The 20,918-nt window shown below is 31.1% G+C and overlaps 1 protein-coding gene across 1 annotated transcript in view; it reads left to right on the forward strand.

Moving 5' to 3' along the window:
• LOC107439859 (uncharacterized) overlaps window positions 1-20,918 on the forward strand; it is a 111,338-nt gene that overhangs the window by 41,203 nt on the left and 49,217 nt on the right. Inside the window, exons 4-5 of the mRNA XM_016052590.3 lie at window positions 11,107-11,191; window positions 16,938-17,006. Of these exons, the coding sequence (XP_015908076.1) occupies window positions 11,107-11,191; window positions 16,938-17,006 (154 nt within the window). The remainder of the gene's footprint in view (window positions 1-11,106; window positions 11,192-16,937; window positions 17,007-20,918) is intronic.

Consider the following 20,918-nt stretch of genomic DNA (forward strand, 5'->3'; position numbering starts at 1 on the left):
TGATTGTTGAGCAATGTATCAATCAAAATCAGCCAGAAAAAATAATTGAAATTGAAAAAATCATTGAAAATCAAAATTAGCCAGCCTCCCAGATCATGTTATTTAACAAAGTTTGAGCTTTTTTGAAATATATGCTCTTTACCACAAATTCAAAATGGCCCACACCTTGAAGAAGAAACCTGAGAGCTATATCAATGATATTCAACCACATTTATGAAAAATGATTAATTAAAATTTCCACGACAAAAAGCGTATGTCACATCAAAATCGCAGAGACCATCTTCCCAATTTGTGATTCCACACATAACCCACATATTATTCCATACTATATACTAATCGAATCTATAAACAAAACCGCATTTTATGAATTAAAAATCTATGTTTTATCTTAAAATTACTTCTTACATGGATTTTGGTACATCCTTTAAACATTTAAGGAGTTGTTTCGCAATCATATCAAAATATTGATACTCGAACAGACGACAATAAAAGAAAAATAAGAGATTGCTTCGATTATCTTTTCCAACTGAAATGAATTATTTTTAATTAGTTTAAGAAATCATTTTACCTGTATAATTTTGCAATCAAACTAACTAACGAATTCAATGCTAAAAAAATTTCAAAAAAAACTAATATTAATGAGCTGATTCTTTGGTGAAACGATAAAAACGAAAAACTTCATGAATAAAATGCGCTACAATTGATACTCCGAATCTAATTCTTTCTATTATTGTCTTCTGGTAATGACAAAGAACGTGTTGGAATAATGGGTACTTATAAATTCAAAAATTTCGAATGATCGAATCCCCTGCCTAAGGTTTTGCCGCTTCTAATTAGCTGAGACCATTAACAAAACTCATATTTTCTTTTTTTTCATATCCCTTTCTCTTCTAATACTCCTTCGGCAGTTAAAGCTCCTTTTTTAAAGTCAAAATTATTATTGAAACGAAAATGAAAGAAAAAAAAGGAGTACTAATAGACGAAAGAAAATGAATTTAATCATTTCGACTTTGCAGAACTCATGAAAGATTCATCGAGTTTTGAGCTTACAGTGGGCAATTTGACATTTCCCCAAATTGTAAATGAGTCGGCCTTAATCTCTGCGCCGCTATTAAAGTTCTGAATAATTTAATACAGAGGACTTTTTGGTTCTTTAAAATCTTCTCTTCGATTCACCTGCATGTTGTTAAAAACCGAGTTCTTGACGTTATTCTTTTAATTGTGTGTAGCCGTTTCTAATCGTCGTCGTAAAAGGGACATCGCACCGTACTTATTTGGACTATCTTGCAATTCACACGGGTGGATACGATGTAGATTTGGATCCAGTTAGACGTTAAACGAACTGTCTTTCTGTTTTAAAATATATTGTTTAGAAAATACTTGCATCAGAAATTATTTTCTTTTTTGCACAGTATTTAATTTTAAAATAAATATTTGATAACATTTAGTGATTATAATTATTTTATGTAAAAAAAAATTCCTGGTTTTTGAAATGTTTATTTTTATTCACCTGCATGTTGTTAAAAACCGAGTTCTTGACGTTATTCTTTTAATTGTGTGTAGCCGTTTCTAATCGTCGTCGTAAAAGGGACATCGCACCGTACTTATTTGGACTATCTTGCAATTCACACGGGTGGATACGATGTAGATTTGGATCCAGTTAGATGTTAAACGAACTGTCTTTCTGTTTTAAAATATATTGTTGAGAAAATACTTGCATCAGAAATTATTTTCTCTTATGGATAGTTTTTAATTTTAAAATAAATATTTGATAACATTTAGTGATTATAATTATTTTATGTAAAAAAAAATTCCTGGTTTTTAAAATGTTTATTTTTATTCACCTGCATGTTGTTAAAAACCGAGTTCTTGACGTTATTCTTTTAATTGTGTGTAGCCGTTTCTAATCGTCGTCGTAAAAGGGACATCGCACCGTACTTATTTGGACTATCTTGCAATTCACACGGGTGGTTACGATGTAGATTTGGATCCAGTTAGACGTTAAACGAACTGTCTTTCTGTTTGAAAATATATTGTTTAGAAAATACTTGCATCAGAAATTATTTTCTTTTTTGCACAGTATTTAATTTTAAAATAAATATTTGATAACATTTAGTGATTATAATTATTTTATGTAAAAAAAAATTCCTGGTTTTTAAAATGTTTATTTTTATTCACCTGCATGTTGTTAAAAACCGAGTTCTTGACGTTATTCTTTTAATTGTGTGTAGCCGTTTCTAATCGTCGTCGTAAAAGGGACATCGCACCGTACTTATTTGGACTATCTTGCAATTCACACGGGTGGATACGATGTAGATTTGGATCCAGTTAGATGTTAAACGAACTGTCTTTCTGTTTTAAAATATATTGTTGAGAAAATACTTGCATCAGAAATTATTTTCTCTTATGGATAGTTTTTAATTTTAAAATAAATATTTGATAACATTTAGTGATTATAATTATTTTATGTAAAAAAAAATTCCTGGTTTTTAAAATGTTTATTTTTATTCACCTGCATGTTGTTAAAAACCGAGTTCTTGACGTTATTCTTTTAATTGTGTGTAGCCGTTTCTAATCGTCGTCGTAAAAGGGACATCGCACCGTACTTATTTGGACTATCTTGCAATTCACACGGGTGGATACGATGTAGATTTGGATCCAGTTAGATGTTAAACGAACTGTCTTTCTGTTTTAAAATATATTGTTGAGAAAATACTTGCATCAGAAATTATTTTCTCTTATGGATAGTTTTTAATTTTAAAATAAATATTTGATAACATTTAGTGATTATAATTATTTTATGTAAAAAAAAATTCCTGGTTTTTAAAATGTTTATTTTTATTCACCTGCATGTTGTTAAAAACCGAGTTCTTGACGTTATTCTTTTAATTGTGTGTAGCCGTTTCTAATCGTCGTCGTAAAAGGGACATCGCACCGTACTTATTTGGACTATCTTGCAATTCACACGGGTGGATACGATGTAGATTTGGATCCAGTTAGATGTTAAACGAACTGTCTTTCTGTTTTAAAATATATTGTTGAGAAAATACTTGCATCAGAAATTATTTTCTCTTATGGATAGTTTTTAATTTTAAAATAAATATTTGATAACATTTAGTGATTATAATTATTTTATGTAAAAAAAAAATTCCTGGTTTTTAAAATGTTTATTTTTATTCACCTGCATGTTGTTAAAAACCGAGTTCTTGACGTTATTCTTTTAATTGTGTGTAGCCGTTTCTAATCGTCGTCGTAAAAGGGACATCGCACCGTACTTATTTGGACTATCTTGCAATTCACACGGGTGGATACGATGTAGATTTGGATCCAGTTAGATGTTAAACGAACTGTCTTTCTGTTTTAAAATATATTGTTGAGAAAATACTTGCATCAGAAATTATTTTCTCTTATGGATAGTTTTTAATTTTAAAATAAATATTTGATAACATTTAGTGATTATAATTATTTTATGTAAAAAAAAATTCCTGGTTTTTAAAATGTTTATTTTTATTCACCTGCATGTTGTTAAAAACCGAGTTCTTGACGTTATTCTTTTAATTGTGTGTAGCCGTTTCTAATCGTCGTCGTAAAAGGGACATCACACCGTACTTATTTGGACTATCTTGCAATTCACACGGGTGGATACGATGTAGATTTGGATCCAGTTAGACGTTAAACGAACTGTCTTTCTGTTTGAAAATATATTGTTTAGAAAATACTTGCATCAGAAATTATTTTCTTTTTTGCACAGTATTTAATTTTAAAATAAATATTTGATAACATTTAGTGATTATAATTATTTTATGTAAAAAAAAATTCCTGGTTTTTAAAATGTTTATTTTTATTCACCTGCATGTTGTTAAAAACCGAGTTCTTGACGTTATTCTTTTAATTGTGTGTAGCCGTTTCTAATCGTCGTCGTAAAAGGGACATCGCACCGTACTTATTTGGACTATCTTGCAATTCACACGGGTGGATACGATGTAGATTTGGATCCAGTTAGATGTTAAACGAACTGTCTTTCTGTTTTAAAATATATTGTTGAGAAAATACTTGCATCAGAAATTATTTTCTCTTATGGATAGTTTTTAATTTTAAAATAAATATTTGATAACATTTAGTGATTATAATTATTTTATGTAAAAAAAAATTCCTGGTTTTTAAAATGTTTATTTTTATTCACCTGCATGTTGTTAAAAACCGAGTTCTTGTCGTTATTCTTTTAATTGTGTGTAGCCGTTTCTAATCGTCGTCGTAAAAGGGACATCGCACCGTACTTATTTGGACTATCTTGCAATTCACACGGGTGGATACGATGTAGATTTGGATCCAGTTAGACGTTAAACGAACTGTCTTTCTGTTTGAAAATATATTGTTTAGAAAATACTTGCATCAGAAATTATTTTCTTTTTTGCCCAGTATTTAATTTTAAAATAAATATTTGATAACATTTAGTGATTATAATTATTTTATGTAAAAAAAAATTCCTGGTTTTTAAAATGTTTATTTTTATTCACCTGCATGTTGTTAAAAACCGAGTTCTTGACGTTATTCTTTTAATTGTGTGTAGCCGTTTCTAATCGTCGTCGTAAAAGGGACATCGCACCGTACTTATTTGGACTATCTTGCAATTCACACGGGTGGATACGATGTAGATTTGGATCCAGTTAGATGTTAAACGAACTGTCTTTCTGTTTTAAAATATATTGTTGAGAAAATACTTGCATCAGAAATTATTTTCTCTTATGGATAGTTTTTAATTTTAAAATAAATATTTGATAACATTTAGTGATTATAATTATTTTATGTAAAAAAAAATTCCTGGTTTTTAAAATGTTTATTTTTATTCACCTGCATGTTGTTAAAAACCGAGTTCTTGACGTTATTCTTTTAATTGTGTGTAGCCGTTTCTAATCGTCGTCGTAAAAGGGACATCGCACCGTACTTATTTGGACTATCTTGCAATTCACACGGGTGGATACGATGTAGATTTGGATCCAGTTAGATGTTAAACGAACTGTCTTTCTGTTTTAAAATATATTGTTGAGAAAATACTTGCATCAGAAATTATTTTCTCTTATGGATAGTTTTTAATTTTAAAATAAATATTTGATAACATTTAGTGATTATAATTATTTTATGTAAAAAAAAATTCCTGGTTTTTAAAATGTTTATTTTTATTCACCTGCATGTTGTTAAAAACCGAGTTCTTGACGTTATTCTTTTAATTGTGTGTAGCCGTTTCTAATCGTCGTCGTAAAAGGGACATCGCACCGTACTTATTTGGACTATCTTGCAATTCACACGGGTGGATACGATGTAGATTTGGATCCAGTTAGACGTTAAACGAACTGTCTTTCTGTTTGAAAATATATTGTTTAGAAAATACTTGCATCAGAAATTATTTTCTTTTTTGCACAGTATTTAATTTTAAAATAAATATTTGATAACATTTAGTGATTATAATTATTTTATGTAAAAAAAAATTCCTGGTTTTTAAAATGTTTATTTTTATTCACCTGCATGTTGTTAAAAACCGAGTTCTTGACGTTATTCTTTTAATTGTGTGTAGCCGTTTCTAATCGTCGTCGTAAAAGGGACATCGCACCGTACTTATTTGGACTATCTTGCAATTCACACGGGTGGATACGATGTAGATTTGGATCCAGTTAGATGTTAAACGAACTGTCTTTCTGTTTTAAAATATATTGTTGAGAAAATACTTGCATCAGAAATTATTTTCTCTTATGGATAGTTTTTAATTTTAAAATAAATATTTGATAACATTTAGTGATTATAATTATTTTATGTAAAAAAAAATTCCTGGTTTTTAAAATGTTTATTTTTATTCACCTGCATGTTGTTAAAAACCGAGTTCTTGACGTTATTCTTTTAATTGTGTGTAGCCGTTTCTAATCGTCGTCGTAAAAGGGACATCGCACCGTACTTATTTGGACTATCTTGCAATTCACACGGGTGGATACGATGTAGATTTGGATCCAGTTAGACGTTAAACGAACTGTCTTTCTGTTTGAAAATATATTGTTTAGAAAATACTTGCATCAGAAATTATTTTCTTTTTTGCACAGTATTTAATTTTAAAATAAATATTTGATAACATTTAGTGATTATAATTATTTTATGTAAAAAAAAATTCCTGGTTTTTAAAATGTTTATTTTTATTCACCTGCATGTTGTTAAAAACCGAGTTCTTGACGTTATTCTTTTAATTGTGTGTAGCCGTTTCTAATCGTCGTCGTAAAAGGGACATCGCACCGTACTTATTTGGACTATCTTGCAATTCACACGGGTGGATACGATGTAGATTTGGATCCAGTTAGACGTTAAACGAACTGTCTTTCTGTTTGAAAATATATTGTTTAGAAAATACTTGCATCAGAAATTATTTTCTTTTTTGCACAGTATTTAATTTTAAAATAAATATTTGATAACATTTAGTGATTATAATTATTTTATGTAAAAAAAAATTCCTGGTTTTTGAAATGTTTATTTTTATTCACCTGCATGTTGTTAAAAACCGAGTTCTTGACGTTATTCTTTTAATTGTGTGTAGCCGTTTCTAATCGTCGTCGTAAAAGGGACATCGCACCGTACTTATTTGGACTATCTTGCAATTCACACGGGTGGATACGATGTAGATTTGGATCCAGTTAGATGTTAAACGAACTGTCTTTCTGTTTTAAAATATATTGTTGAGAAAATACTTGCATCAGAAATTATTTTCTCTTATGGATAGTTTTTAATTTTAAAATAAATATTTGATAACATTTAGTGATTATAATTATTTTATGTAAAAAAAAATTCCTGGTTTTTAAAATGTTTATTTTTATTCACCTGCATGTTGTTAAAAACCGAGTTCTTGACGTTATTCTTTTAATTGTGTGTAGCCGTTTCTAATCGTCGTCGTAAAAGGGACATCGCACCGTACTTATTTGGACTATCTTGCAATTCACACGGGTGGATACGATGTAGATTTGGATCCAGTTAGATGTTAAACGAACTGTCTTTCTGTTTTAAAATATATTGTTGAGAAAATACTTGCATCAGAAATTATTTTCTCTTATGGATAGTTTTTAATTTTAAAATAAATATTTGATAACATTTAGTGATTATAATTATTTTATGTAAAAAAAAATTCCTGGTTTTTAAAATGTTTATTTTTATTCACCTGCATGTTGTTAAAAACCGAGTTCTTGACGTTATTCTTTTAATTGTGTGTAGCCGTTTCTAATCGTCGTCGTAAAAGGGACATCGCACCGTACTTATTTGGACTATCTTGCAATTCACACGGGTGGATACGATGTAGATTTGGATCCAGTTAGATGTTAAACGAACTGTCTTTCTGTTTTAAAATATATTGTTGAGAAAATACTTGCATCAGAAATTATTTTCTCTTATGGATAGTTTTTAATTTTAAAATAAATATTTGATAACATTTAGTGATTATAATTATTTTATGTAAAAAAAAATTCCTGGTTTTTAAAATGTTTATTTTTATTCACCTGCATGTTGTTAAAAACCGAGTTCTTGACGTTATTCTTTTAATTGTGTGTAGCCGTTTCTAATCGTCGTCGTAAAAGGGACATCGCACCGTACTTATTTGGACTATCTTGCAATTCACACTGGTGGATACGATGTAGATTTGGATCCAGTTAGATGTTAAACGAACTGTCTTTCTGTTTTAAAATATATTGTTGAGAAAATACTTGCATCAGAAATTATTTTCTCTTATGGATAGTTTTTAATTTTAAAATAAATATTTGATAGCATTTAGTGATATTAATAATTTTATGTAAAGAATTTTTTTTTCTGGTTTTTGAAATATTTAGTTTTATTCACCTCTATGTTGTTAAAAATTGTGATACTGCTCATTTAATTGTATGTAGCTATTTCTAATTAAAAAGTAAGATTTCTTTCAAGTTTGCAATCGGTTTTTCTCTCCAAAAGCTACGATATTTTCGAATGATATTTTTAGTCTATTTTTTGTCGAAATGTGTAAGTTTAAAAAATTACATATTATATGGGATTGCATAAATCTTGCGAAAAACTTCTAGAGGATTTAGGGCACACTATCAGGATTCAAACTGTATTGTAGCTCATGGCTGGAATTTTTTTTATGCATTATTTTTATTACCGTCGGTGAAAAACCGACCCAATTTATTGGGTTTACGACTACTAATGTTCAGTTCCGTAGCCTTGTAATTTTGAACCCAATCCAGAAGACAAGGGAACTCCTGGATCAAGTATCGGGAGACATTTGCCTTCGTGGAGAAATTTTTGATGAAACTAACCCGCATTTGCGTTACATGGAGTGGCACACCACGAAAACCTCCCATGGTTAGCCTGACGGCAAGGGAACTCTCACCCATGATCCGTCTACCAGTAAGGATATTTTGCGCACCTATCTGCATCTAACGACATTTCCGGACATGGGTTCCTACACATTTTTAATCCTGATTTATTGTCGATGAAACGGCCTGACGATTGTTGCTAAAAAGAACGCGATCCTTGCTTCTATTTAAGATATTACTTTAATATTAACAAATTACGAAACTTATTTTTCCAAGAGCACTTACGATTAGCACTAGAGTTTAATTAAATCTTAGAAAATTTATTACGTTTATTTTAAAAGTTTTGCCTTATAATAGATAGTAATTCACTCTTTTCTTTTTATATATAAAGTTGTTTATAAAAGAGTTTAGTTATAAAAGTCTTTAATTAAGTATATTTTGTTTCTTGTGTCTTAAAAATACCTCTGACTTAGTAAGAAGCATCCATTGAACTCGTTTAATTAAACATTGACGAATCTCAAATAAAATTGCAAAGTCACAAACAACAAAATCTTTAAGCAATCTCTATCCAATTTTTTCACCATATTCGATTGTAATAATATCTTATAAAAGGTAGTTCTACACAAATATTTCTTTAATGATACGTGTTAATTTGTGAGTACGAAAAATAAAACAGTTTAGATGAGGTGTAGTTCGAATTTTGTTCAACAAAAGTAAGCGTGTGGTGTGAATCAAGATTTAATTAAATCTCAACAATTTTACTCCTAAAGCTCGTTTCATATTACAACCCTGATTACGCTAATTCTAATGCGTAAAAATACAGTCCGGCGGAGAAAGAATACTCATTCAATTTCAGACTTAATTGCAACTACGAAAGTCTTGAATAGAATTAGATGTGAGATGAAAATAAAAAATATCTATATATATTAAATAAAAATAAAAAAAAATCCCTCGGCGTCTCCCGATTAATATATATTGAAGATTTGCATTTGAGGTTAGGAATTTGAGAAACTTAGCCGCAAGATTGAAATTATTCTTGTGTTGTTGTTTTAGTTTCGGTAATTAATAGTTAATGACCCAAAGGCGTTGTAAACCTTTCTTACTTAAAAATTCAAAAATACTTGATTAATAACATGATAAGTTAATTAAGATTTTCTAGTAATTTAGTAAGACACTGATAAAAAAAAAGTATGGGAAACTGCTAAATAAATGCAGCCATCCAAGGAAAAGAGTAGGTGCCAGAGGAATCTAAAAATGCTAATAACTAAAAACACAAATAAATAAAATAATCAGGCTTAGTAGTCTGTATGTAAATCGGTTCATTTCGTTTTGCTGCTCTTTTATTTCAAACAATAGGTGAGTTGTTTTCAGTTTTTTTTTTGTTAATATTTCTTAACCCTAAAACTATCTTCTTCTTTTGAAATCTCGTGAAGGTAAATTTTGCCTCATGCAGTGATTTTAATATTTAACTTTGACGCTATGCTTTTGATTGTTTTTTTAGATAATTATTGTAGAACAGTTCTTAGAAGATGTGGTTAATTAATAACGACTTCAATAATTTAACCGGTCTGCGGTTGATCTTTTTTTTTATATACCTTTTCCATGCATGTTTGATGCAAAATGCTGATTGTTTAGTGATTATAGACTTTATAATCAAGTGAATAATTGCATTTATAATGATTAGAATCTTCCACGTCAGAGATATGGTCTTCGTAAAAGTAATCAAGCGGAGAAGCGCGCGAAAACAAAAAAATTCATTATTTCCTTAATTTAATTAATGAACTACGAGGTAGAGGCCTAAATTAAAATCTAAAGTTATTCTTTTAAAAACTATGCATTCATGGAGGCTCTCAATTTTAATTTTCTTTGCATGTACATTAATATTATTATTTAAAGCCTGATGAAGTGTGAGAAAATAAACAAAAGAGATTATTGAAAAGTTATTGTTTCAGAGTAATTCTCATAAATTTTGTACTGAAATAAAATTAATAAAATAAACCGCGATAATTAAAAAAATAATATGCGTTCATAAAAGATTTACTGTTTTAATCAGTTTTTTTTTCTAAGGTAACGTTTTCGAGCATTAGTATTAGTATGTAATCGCTTTCTCTTTAGAATGTATTGTCATGTAAATGATATTTGCGTACGTTTCTTATTCACTTTGTTGTGTGTAAATAAAATTTATTAGTGCTCACAAATATAAGTTTGTTAATAAAACAAAAATAAAAACTTATATACATTATTTTACTTTATGCAAATTATGAAGTTCTTCCCTACATTAATTTTATACTCGAAAACAATATGTGCTAACAAAATACTAATTTTTTAATCTATTTTGAAAAATCCTTTCTTGTTTTGTTAACTATGCATACGATGCTTATGTTATTAAATAAAATTCTCATTATAGATAATTTAGTTTTTATTTTTTAATTTAAAACACTTCTTTAAATATTGTAATAAACAAATTCCCGAACAACTAATATAAAAAGAAATACTTGTCATTTTAGACTGTAAATGCTTTTTTAATATTTTAAATATATTATACTTATTTTGCTACTCAAATTCCTTCATTTCTTTTTTATACTTTATTTTTATTATTTTACATTTCATATTTCATTAACGCTTTGTTTTATTTCGCTTATACATGAATGATTGTTTGATAGTTTGTCATTTGTTGTTTTTTCTTTTAGTTCACATACGTATAATGCTAATTTTACACTATCTTTGTATTTATTTTTCAAAAATTAAATTGGCAATTCAACTTTTTTTCTTAATTTAAGCTTCTTTATTTTAGAAACGCCCTTTGGATGAACTAAAGAAGCTGTGCTTAGCGGAAATTGAAAAAATGTCTAAGGAGGAAATATTAGACATAATTTCAGGTAAAAATGAAACTACTTATTTTTAGAAAAGATTTTATTTGAATGTTGCTAATTAGTAAGTTTGATATAACTTACAAAAATGTTATAAAACCTATTTCTTTACAAAAAATTTAAGTACTGTTTTATTTAAATTAAAAACAGAAGTTTGAAATTAATAATGTGTAATTCTATATCACGTGTGAAACAATCAGGGTTATATGGGTTTTTTTACCACAGGTTTTTTTTTATAAATAAGAATAACTATAGAGCTCTGCTACCTGCTTGTTTAACTCACCAACCTCCACAATTGTTTCGCAATTCCGTATTTCTTGGCGATAAACAAATTAGATCAGTGGTTCCCAACCTGGGGGCGATAATCCTTAGGGGGCGACGAGTATTCAAAAGATAAAAATTGCTAATAATATTAATAACAAAAGCTGTTTGAGATTGAAATTGAAAATATATATGAAACTTATGGTTCTGGTGTAGACAAAGAATTATGATAGTTAAAAATTTAAAAAAAATTCAAGTGCAATATCGTTTTCGTCATACGTTTTGATATCGCAGGTGGAAATCTGATAAGTCACTCTGTTCCTCTGAGCAATAATACTGTTTCCTGCGTATTGATGAGATGGCCGTCAACGTTGAATCAAAACTCATCCAAATTTTTGAAAGAAGGTAAATTTGCGTTGCAGATTGATGAATCAACTGTGATAGATAACAAAGCTGTTTTAGCTTACGTGAGATTCATAAATGAGAGTAAGGATATTAACTAGGAAATGTTGTTTACAAGAACTTTGAACACAGATACAAAAGGATCGTCGATTTTTAAATTGGTCAAAGATTATTTTGAGGAAAAAGAAATTCCCCTCACAAGTGTAAGGGCTTGTGCAACAGATGGTGCTCCAACTATGTCTGGAGTGTCTGGGTCACCTTAAAAAAGAAATACCGGAAGTTATCTCACAATTCATTATGTCGTCATTCATTATTCATCATCGTCAACTTTTGGCTGCAAAAAATTGTTTATTTCTGGCATCAATAAAATAAAAGCTAATTCTCCTAATAACCGTTTGTTCCGAGAACTTTACCATGAAAATGATGAAGATTTCGAATTCCTGCTCCTACATACAGCTGTGAGATGACTTTCAAAATTAAACTGAGCCGTTTTTTCGAATTGCTGGATTCGGTTACTGAGTTTCTCGACACCACTGATCCTGTTTTAAGTGAGAATTCGAAGTACACAAGCAACGCAAGTTGGAAACTGCGTACCTCACTGATAGTTTTGAAAAAATGAAGGAAATCAACGTAAAACTTCAAGGAAACAAAATTAACATTATCAAGGCTAAGGGAATCATATCTTCATTCATCGCCAAGTTTGATATCTACAAGTCAAACATGAGTCGCAAAGAGCTAATGCAATTTCCAACTCTTAAAAAGTGTTCAATGGCAGATATCGAGATTCTCGAAAAAAAATCTTAATTTTTACTGATCACCTTAATCAGTTATGGAATCAAGATTTAAAGATTTGATGAAATTAGAAATTGCGGATTGGATTTTCGATCCTTTCTCTTTTGAAGTTGTGGATAAGCTCACCTCCTCTTTGTAGACTGAGTTTTTAGATTTGAAGTATGACTGTGAGGCTAAAGTCGTCTTTAAAAAATACGGTTACGAGTTAGCTTGGGTAAAGCTTATGGACACTTATCCACAATTGTGGAAACAAACTGAGCCGCTTCTCATCTCATTCCCGTCAACATATTTAGTGGAGAGAGGATTTAGTTCTGTCTTCCAGCTGCTCACAAAGCAAAGAGATAGGTTGGACCCGCGTTTAAATCTGACGAGCATAAAACCTGACATTCAAGCTTTAACTTGAAATATCCCAAGCACAGGGCAGTCATTGAAGTGGTAAAAATGTACTTTCTCACTCTTCATTTTTTTTCTCAAATTTTAGTTGTTAACGTTTTAACTTTTTCTTGATTACATTAAAATATGAATTTAAATAAATGTACTTTTGTTTTGATTATAACGTTTTAAATATCATTTCTTTTAGGAGAAAAAAGATCCACAATTTTTTTAATTAATAAGAATGACAGGATAAATGTGCCTCCTTATTTGCATTACAGTTTAAATTAAAATCAAATAGCTTAGCATATTTTCAGTGTTTGGTTGCTCACAAGCAACAATGAATGATTTTTTGAGCTAAAAGAGAAAGGGGCGATGTGTGTCAGCCAGCCACAAGAGGTTGGGAACCACTGAATTAGATCAAAACTAAAAAAATATTTAATTTAAAAGCTCCTAAAATTTTTATAATATTAACATAAATTTGGTAACAGATTATTGGGATAAATTTAAACCTAATAATTTGCTCAGTTACCATTACAACTTCTAAACTGTAAAAAATTTCAGATCAAATCACTGTAAAAAATTCCAGATCAAATTACGGTAAGAAAGTACCGCCATTCAGGGTGCCAGTACTTTTTACCTTAAAACCCATTTTTACCGGAGCATGTTACGAAACTAAAATCTGATGTACCGTAATTTTCACAGTGAAATCACTCTAATAAAAATAAATATCACTGTAAAAATTACTGTATAATATTTTACGGTAGAAATGGATTTTATGAATAATGCACCCATGTGCCAGTAATATGGATTTTACGGATACTGCAATCAGCCAGTACGTCGTTTTACCGTAATTTAATCCAAAATTATTTACAGTGTGTCTTCCGCAACATTACTCTTAATTCAGTGGAATAGTATTTAAAGGTAAGGACTATAATGCAAAAGCATGATTTTGAACAAAATTTATGAAATTGAGTTTATTATAAATTTAAAATTCCTGTAGTCGTAGCTTTCTAAAAATACTTATAATACTTTCTAACTAACTATGCACTAACTAAAAATACTTTCTAAAAATACTTATTTGTACTACAATTATTTACTAAGTTATAGCAGTTTTTGTGCAAGGTGATAAAAGTGGATAGACTAGTGATTTTTTATGTCTTTAAATGCGTTTATCTTAAAATAAGTTTTTTTTTCACATATTTCACCACCTTAAGCACGATATCTCATATTGTTTTTAAAATAGTTGTCTACAATTTTTCATGAGTGTTTGTGTTTATAGCACGCATGTTTTGAACTACAAACTAAGAGAAAAAAGTAAAATTTCTTTTTTTATGCATGTTTTTTCGTAAAGACACGTTCAGAAATTTTTAAAAATGTGATTTTTTAACTGCGTTGATCCCTTAATCAATAGTACATGCACTTGCTTTTAAGGTAATCGTTCAAAACATAGTTGATAGCCTTCTAAATAAAATCCATGAGCGATTTTTTTGTTTTGGGTGATAGAATTTTTTTTTACAGTGTTTAGCGTATAGGCAAAAAAAATTCGTTTTTTTTTTAACCCAAAAATTTCCATTTAAAAAAATGAATCATAATTTTTTGCTAGTTTCAAACGTTTTTACGCATAATAAAACATATCAACTAGTTTTTTAAAATTTTATATCAATATTTTAAAAAAAAGTAGTCGGCTACCATAAGTGCAAAATGGAAAAGTAAATTTTTCTTTTTTACAATTTTATTATTTTTATTACATGTGAAATATGTGTATAGTTGCATATTAGAACAATTTAAAACTAACTATTATTAATCATTCCATTTTTTTTAATTTATTTAAAACATGTTGTAATGAAGAATAATTTTTTTCACATGATTAAGCTACTACTACGTTGTTTTCATAACCATAAATTTTAACTTATTTACGTTTTCCCCAGTTCTATTCAGAAAGTAGTTTCCTAGAACTTATAGTTATTCTGTATTCACATTTCAACATTTAATTTAAACATCTATGCCTTTGTTTAAGTTTCAGTTTTAAATTGTTTCATTACTATAGATTACATTATATTGTGAAACGGTTCTACAAAAATTTTAAATATAGCTTTGATCAACTATACAGAATTACCCGGGTATTTGAAATTTTTAAAATGGAATATTTGATTTCATTTTACTTCATTTTCTTTATTTCGTTAAAAACAATACATTGCACTTCATTTTGTGAAAAATTTATTTCAATATACGATAAATGATTATCTTCTTCTATCAGTATGGCAGCCAAGTACAAACCAGAGTCGTCCCAACTAGTCTTTTCCATCTGGCTTGATCAGACATTAGGTTTCTCCATCTATTGATGCCCATGGTTTTAAGATCTTTTTCCACATAATCAATCCAACTGGTGTTTGGTCTTCACCTTTTTCGGTTGCCTGTAAACTTTCCAAAAGTCTGCTTCTTAACTGGATCACCATCATCCTTTCTATAAATGTGACCCTGTCATCGTATTCTATAGAATCAATCCAGCTGGTGTTTGGTCTTCACCTTTTTCGGTTGCCAGTAAACTTTCCAAAAGTCTGCTTCTTAACTGGATCACCATCATCCTTTCTATAAATGTGACCCTGTCATCGTATTCTATAGAATCAATCCAGCTGGTGTTTGGTCTTCACCTTTTTCGGTTGCCAGTAAACTTTCCAAAAGTCTGCTTCTTAACTGGATCACCATCATCCTTTCTATAAATGTGACTCTGTCATCGTATTCTATAGAATCAATCCAGCTGGTGTTTGGTCTTCACCTTTTTCGGTTGCCAGTAAACTTTCCAAAAGTCTGCTTCTTAACTGGATCACCATCATCCTTTCTATAAATGTGACCCTGTCATCGTATTCTATAGAATCAATCCAGCTGGTGTTTGGTCTTCACCTTTTTCGGTTGCCAGTAAACTTTCCAAAAGTCTGCTTCTTAACTGGATCACCATCATCCTTTCTATAAATGTGACCCTGTCATCGTATTCTATAGAATCAATCCAGCTGGTGTTTGGTCTTCACCTTTTTCGGTTGCCAGTAAACTTTCCAAAAGTCTGCTTCTTAACTGGATCACCATCATCCTTTCTATAAATGTGACCCTGTCATCGTATTCTATAGAATCAATCCAGCTGGTGTTTGGTCTTCACCTTTTTCGGTTGCCAGTAAACTTTCCAAAAGTCTGCTTCTTAACTGGATCACCATCATCCTTTCTATAAATGTGACCCTGTCATCGTATTCTATAGAATCAATCCAGCTGGTGTTTGGTCTTCACCTTTTTCGGTTGCCAGTAAACTTTCCAAAAGTCTGCTTCTTAACTGGATCACCATCATCCTTTCTATAAATGTGACCCTGTCATCGTATTCTATAGAATCAATCCAGCTGGTGTTTGGTCTTCACCTTTTTCGGTTGCCAGTAAACTTTCCAAAAGTCTGCTTCTTAACTGGATCACCATCATCCTTTCTATAAATGTGACCCTGTCATCGTATTCTATAGAATCAATCCAGCTGGTGTTTGGTCTTCACCTTTTTCGGTTGCCAGTAAACTTTCCAAAAGTCAGCTTCTTAACTGGATCACCATCATCCTCTCTATAAATGTGACCCTGTCATCGTATTCTATAGAATTTAATAATTGAAATTATGTTTGGTTGCTTAAATTTTCTCTATAATTCATATTTGTGCTGAATCCGCCAAACATTGTTTTTTTAACAACTCCGAAGATGACTCTGAGTATTTTCTTTCAAAAATTAGTAGTTTTTAGTTAGTCATCTGTTTTATTTAAAGGCCAGCATTCGCTGACATAACACCTATTAGCCATCGTTATCCTATTTCTGTATTGATATCATTATTAACTGTTTTATTAACTGAAACAATTCTCCCAGGTATTTGAACTAGTGATTATAATAATTTTAATTGCATTCACAGGGAAAGGCCCTCCACTATTCAAAGAACAGGAAACTCAAACAAAACTCTCTGAAAACTCAAATGACAGTGGTAAGGCATTTTACGTTTATAAACATAACATTTAGACTTAAAGGTTTTGTTAATTATAACCAACTGTTTTACTAAAAGTGTTTTTTTAATAATAATTCATTATTTGAACTATACTTTTAGGATGTTTTTTGTGTAATTTACGTGGGTCAAATTTTAATGCTTTCATAGCTACGGAAATCACAATCTCACCCTGTTACTATCACTACAGCCAATTGATGTTTAAGTTTTGAGAAATTCTGCAAAAATATATATATATATAAAAAAGAACAGATGCAATTCAGACTATACCATTGGTCAATTTGACAAGATTTAGAATTCGATTCAAATTGGATCTTTGTACCCGCAGTTTGTAATGAAATCACTGTGAAATTGCCAGTTGTTGAAGAAAGGCCTTTCCCTTCGCCGTTATCAGTTAAAAAATAAAATTGTGAGAAATATCTTACACTTTAAGCATCAATTTCAAAAGTACACTGAGAAAAAAAAGTATAGTAAAAGCTACCAGAATATTATAAAATTTACCGTAATTCTGAATCTATTCTGAAACACCAAGAATTCGAAAATTTTTACCGAAGCACTTTGATAACGACTATGGTAAAATTAACTACAAAATATAGTTTTACAATATATGACAAAATTTGGTAAATGTGGTGAATAAAATTTCTGCATATTGACTTTTATTTTAAATTCTGCACAAGTTTTTTTTTCTTTACGTTTAAAGATTAGTTAAAGTAACATCGCCATTAGCATTCAACAAATCAGATCATTCATCATCATAATTGACAAGACAGCGCACTGTGAGCCAATGCCTTCCTCTGAAGATTTCTCCATGACTACTTCTGATTCACCTTTGATCTCCAATTCTTTTCATTAATTGCGAGAAAATCAGACTCCACTGAGTCAGCCCATCTCAACCGCGGTCTTCCCCGCTTTCTTGTTCCATTGGGTCTAAAAAGCAGTATCGTTTTTATTGTATTGTCATCACTCATTCGAATCACGTGGGCCATCCAATTCATTCTATTTATTTTTATGTATTTAATAATATCAGGCTGTTTAAAAATCTTGTACAGTTCGAAGTTAAATCTCCTTCTCCAGTTATTGTTTTCATTTACACCACCAAGTATACTCCTCAAAATTTTTCTCTCAAATGTTGCGATACAATTTTTATTCCTGTTTTGTCATTGTCCAAGCCTCAGAAGCGTATGTCAAGACTGGCCGGACATGAGTTTTGTAGATTAAGAACTTTTTTTTTCTAGAAAGAAACCTAGATTTAATAAATCTTTCTCAGCCAGCTAGAGTCGGTTTTCAGATCATTGAGAGATTTAATTATAAATAAGTTTTTTTTTTAGGATTGTTGTTTAAGATTAAGATTGTTATATTATTTTAATGACTTTTCTATCTCATAAGTACCACAATTATAACGTTGATTACTGAGTATCTTAATTTTAAATAAATATTTAATACCGATAGCTTTTGTTTACAATATCCAAACAAAACTCTATTCCTAGCAGTGATAAATAACTTTTATTGGCAAATTTAAGTCTTTCTGTAAAAGTGTAAAATAGAACTACCCAAAAGCGAAGAAAAGTAAAAAATATTTCATCGCAAGAGGAAATTTTTCCCTAATTGGTCGCTTTTTGACAAACAAAACCGGACTTGTTCAGTATCTCCAGGAAAAGGGTTGAGTTTTATTACTTTTCCGCTAAGGAAAATGCATCGTCGCCTGGCCACGCCACCCATGACTTTCTTTCTTACAAACCCCACTTCGCCTCCTGCTGCACCCCACACACCCCTTTAAATGAACTTCTGCAGATTGAGGGCGCGTGTGGGGGCCTGTTCCCTCTCCCGGCCAAGAGAAGAACAAGCTCGCCCCGATAATTTAATCAAATTAAACGAAATTAAATTAAATCAAATTAAATTAAATTAAATTATGGAAGTCTTTTGCTCCCCCCTTCCTTCTTCTCTCTCCCTCATCTTCTTCTTGTGCCTCCCTCTCGAGCGTGCCTGATCTGATAATGAGATTAGCAAGGTTTCAAGAAATATATGAAGCAAATTAGCGTGCATGTAATGTGCTTAAATGAAGAAGGGGTCTAAGGAAAAGTTGTAGTTGTATTTAAAAGCATTAAAAGTTTCGGAGTGCACTACCCCTTACACCACCCTCGCTTTATCCCCCTTGGGTGGGGGAAGGAGAAATTATTGATTTCTGTCTTTCTCAACTGCCCTTTCCCCCTTACTTCCTTATTCCTCAAGCTGGGGGTATAAAGGTGTGGGGTGGTCCCCACCCTGGCTTCACCCTCAAAAGTTCTTCGCTATCTTTTCTCTCAGCTTCGCTTCAGATGAGGAGCGCTCCAAGGAATATAAGGAATATATCTACGGCTAGGGAGAGAAAACAATGCCAGCGACATAATGCTGTAAAGTAATAAGTATTTGCCCGGAATTTAATTTTACCAATTTTACTGCCATATATCCTCGGCAAAATTAAATTCTCGGCAAATATGTAGCCTATTCCCGGGCGTAATTACTTAACAGCAATGGAAAATGCAAATTACTTCGAGAGTGGCGGGTGTGGGATGGTGTGGGGGAGAAGTAAAAGCAAAGGCAGCGCCGCGTGGCGGGGGCGAAAGACAGAAAAGAAGATAGTTATACTAGACACACACACACAGCGGGCACAAGCTGGCACTTTTGGTCCGCTCCCGGGGCTTTTCGAAGATGATGCGCGCGGGATGTTGCTCGAGGTTCGTTTTGAGGGGGGGGGGAATACCGTCCTTCTCCGCCCCTGCTTCTTCTTTCTTTCATTACGACCAAAGCGGGGGTGAATTGGAAGCAGATTCGAAAGGCATTGCTGAAGCAGCAGGTATTTTACTCTGTCCAAACATCTAATTTTAGAGGCGCTTCAGTTCACCCTTTTCCCTTCTCCACCTTTTGTCTCGCGTGTACCCCTCTGTCCTCTGGTTCATTTGTTGCGCCCCTCGTACCCCCATATCCCGCACTGTCTTACTCTATTTTATCCAAATGTCCCATCCAAAGCTATGCCTTTGTGATTTGTGGAAAAGATGATAGCGGAACACATCGCCCGTTTCGTTGTTTCTTCCTCCCCCCCATCTTCGTGACCCCCCGTAATAGCCAACCCCGTTTCTCCCTTCTTGTAAATAACGCTTAAGATTTTATTAATTAATATCGTAATTCGTTTTAAACGCGGGGTTTCGTAATTCTTCTGCCTTTCTTAAGTTTCCCCATACTATGCAAAATTCATTTTAATCGTCTGCTAGTTTTATTAAAAGGGGGAAGATTGGAACGTTGTAAAAGAGGCCTGCGTTCTTTTCGAATAGCGTTTTAATTTATATGAATGTTTTATTCTTTAATATATTACTCGTAGGCATTCGTTCGTAACGAAATACGGGCGAATTTCCGTTGTTTGTAAAATCTAACAAAATCTAGCTCTCATTATTTGTGACCGTAACGTAAAGCAGGCGTAAGCATATAAAGAAAAAAATATCTTCAATTAAAAAAAAAAAAGGAATTATTTGCTTCAATTTTAATAGCTGTCTTATTACGGAATGTTTTGATATTTTATTATCAAATTACCGATCCTCAAAACATGCTCTGTTAAATTCTAATTTTCACATGTTTTATTTCGATGCTAGATTAATATTCTTTTTTACCTCTCATTCCTTTTTTTTTTTAAATACAATAAACACCATTTCCTTCCTACTTGGAATTTGCTAATGAAATGAAATTTAATTGTTATTGGAACGTAAATAAATAGCTGAATATCATTGGTTGCATTCTAGGCAAATTTTTAATATGCTCTGAAGATTGGTTTACTAATTACACTTAAATATTGATTTCAGAGAGTAATTTCTTAAAAAAAAAACTGTGCAATGCTCATATTGAAATTAATTTAGACGTAAATTA

Source organism: Parasteatoda tepidariorum, chromosome 7 (genome assembly GCF_982258835.1).
Source record: "Parasteatoda tepidariorum strain Cologne lab strain chromosome 7, Ptep-v5.0, whole genome shotgun sequence".
NCBI lineage: Eukaryota > Metazoa > Arthropoda > Arachnida > Araneae > Theridiidae > Parasteatoda > Parasteatoda tepidariorum.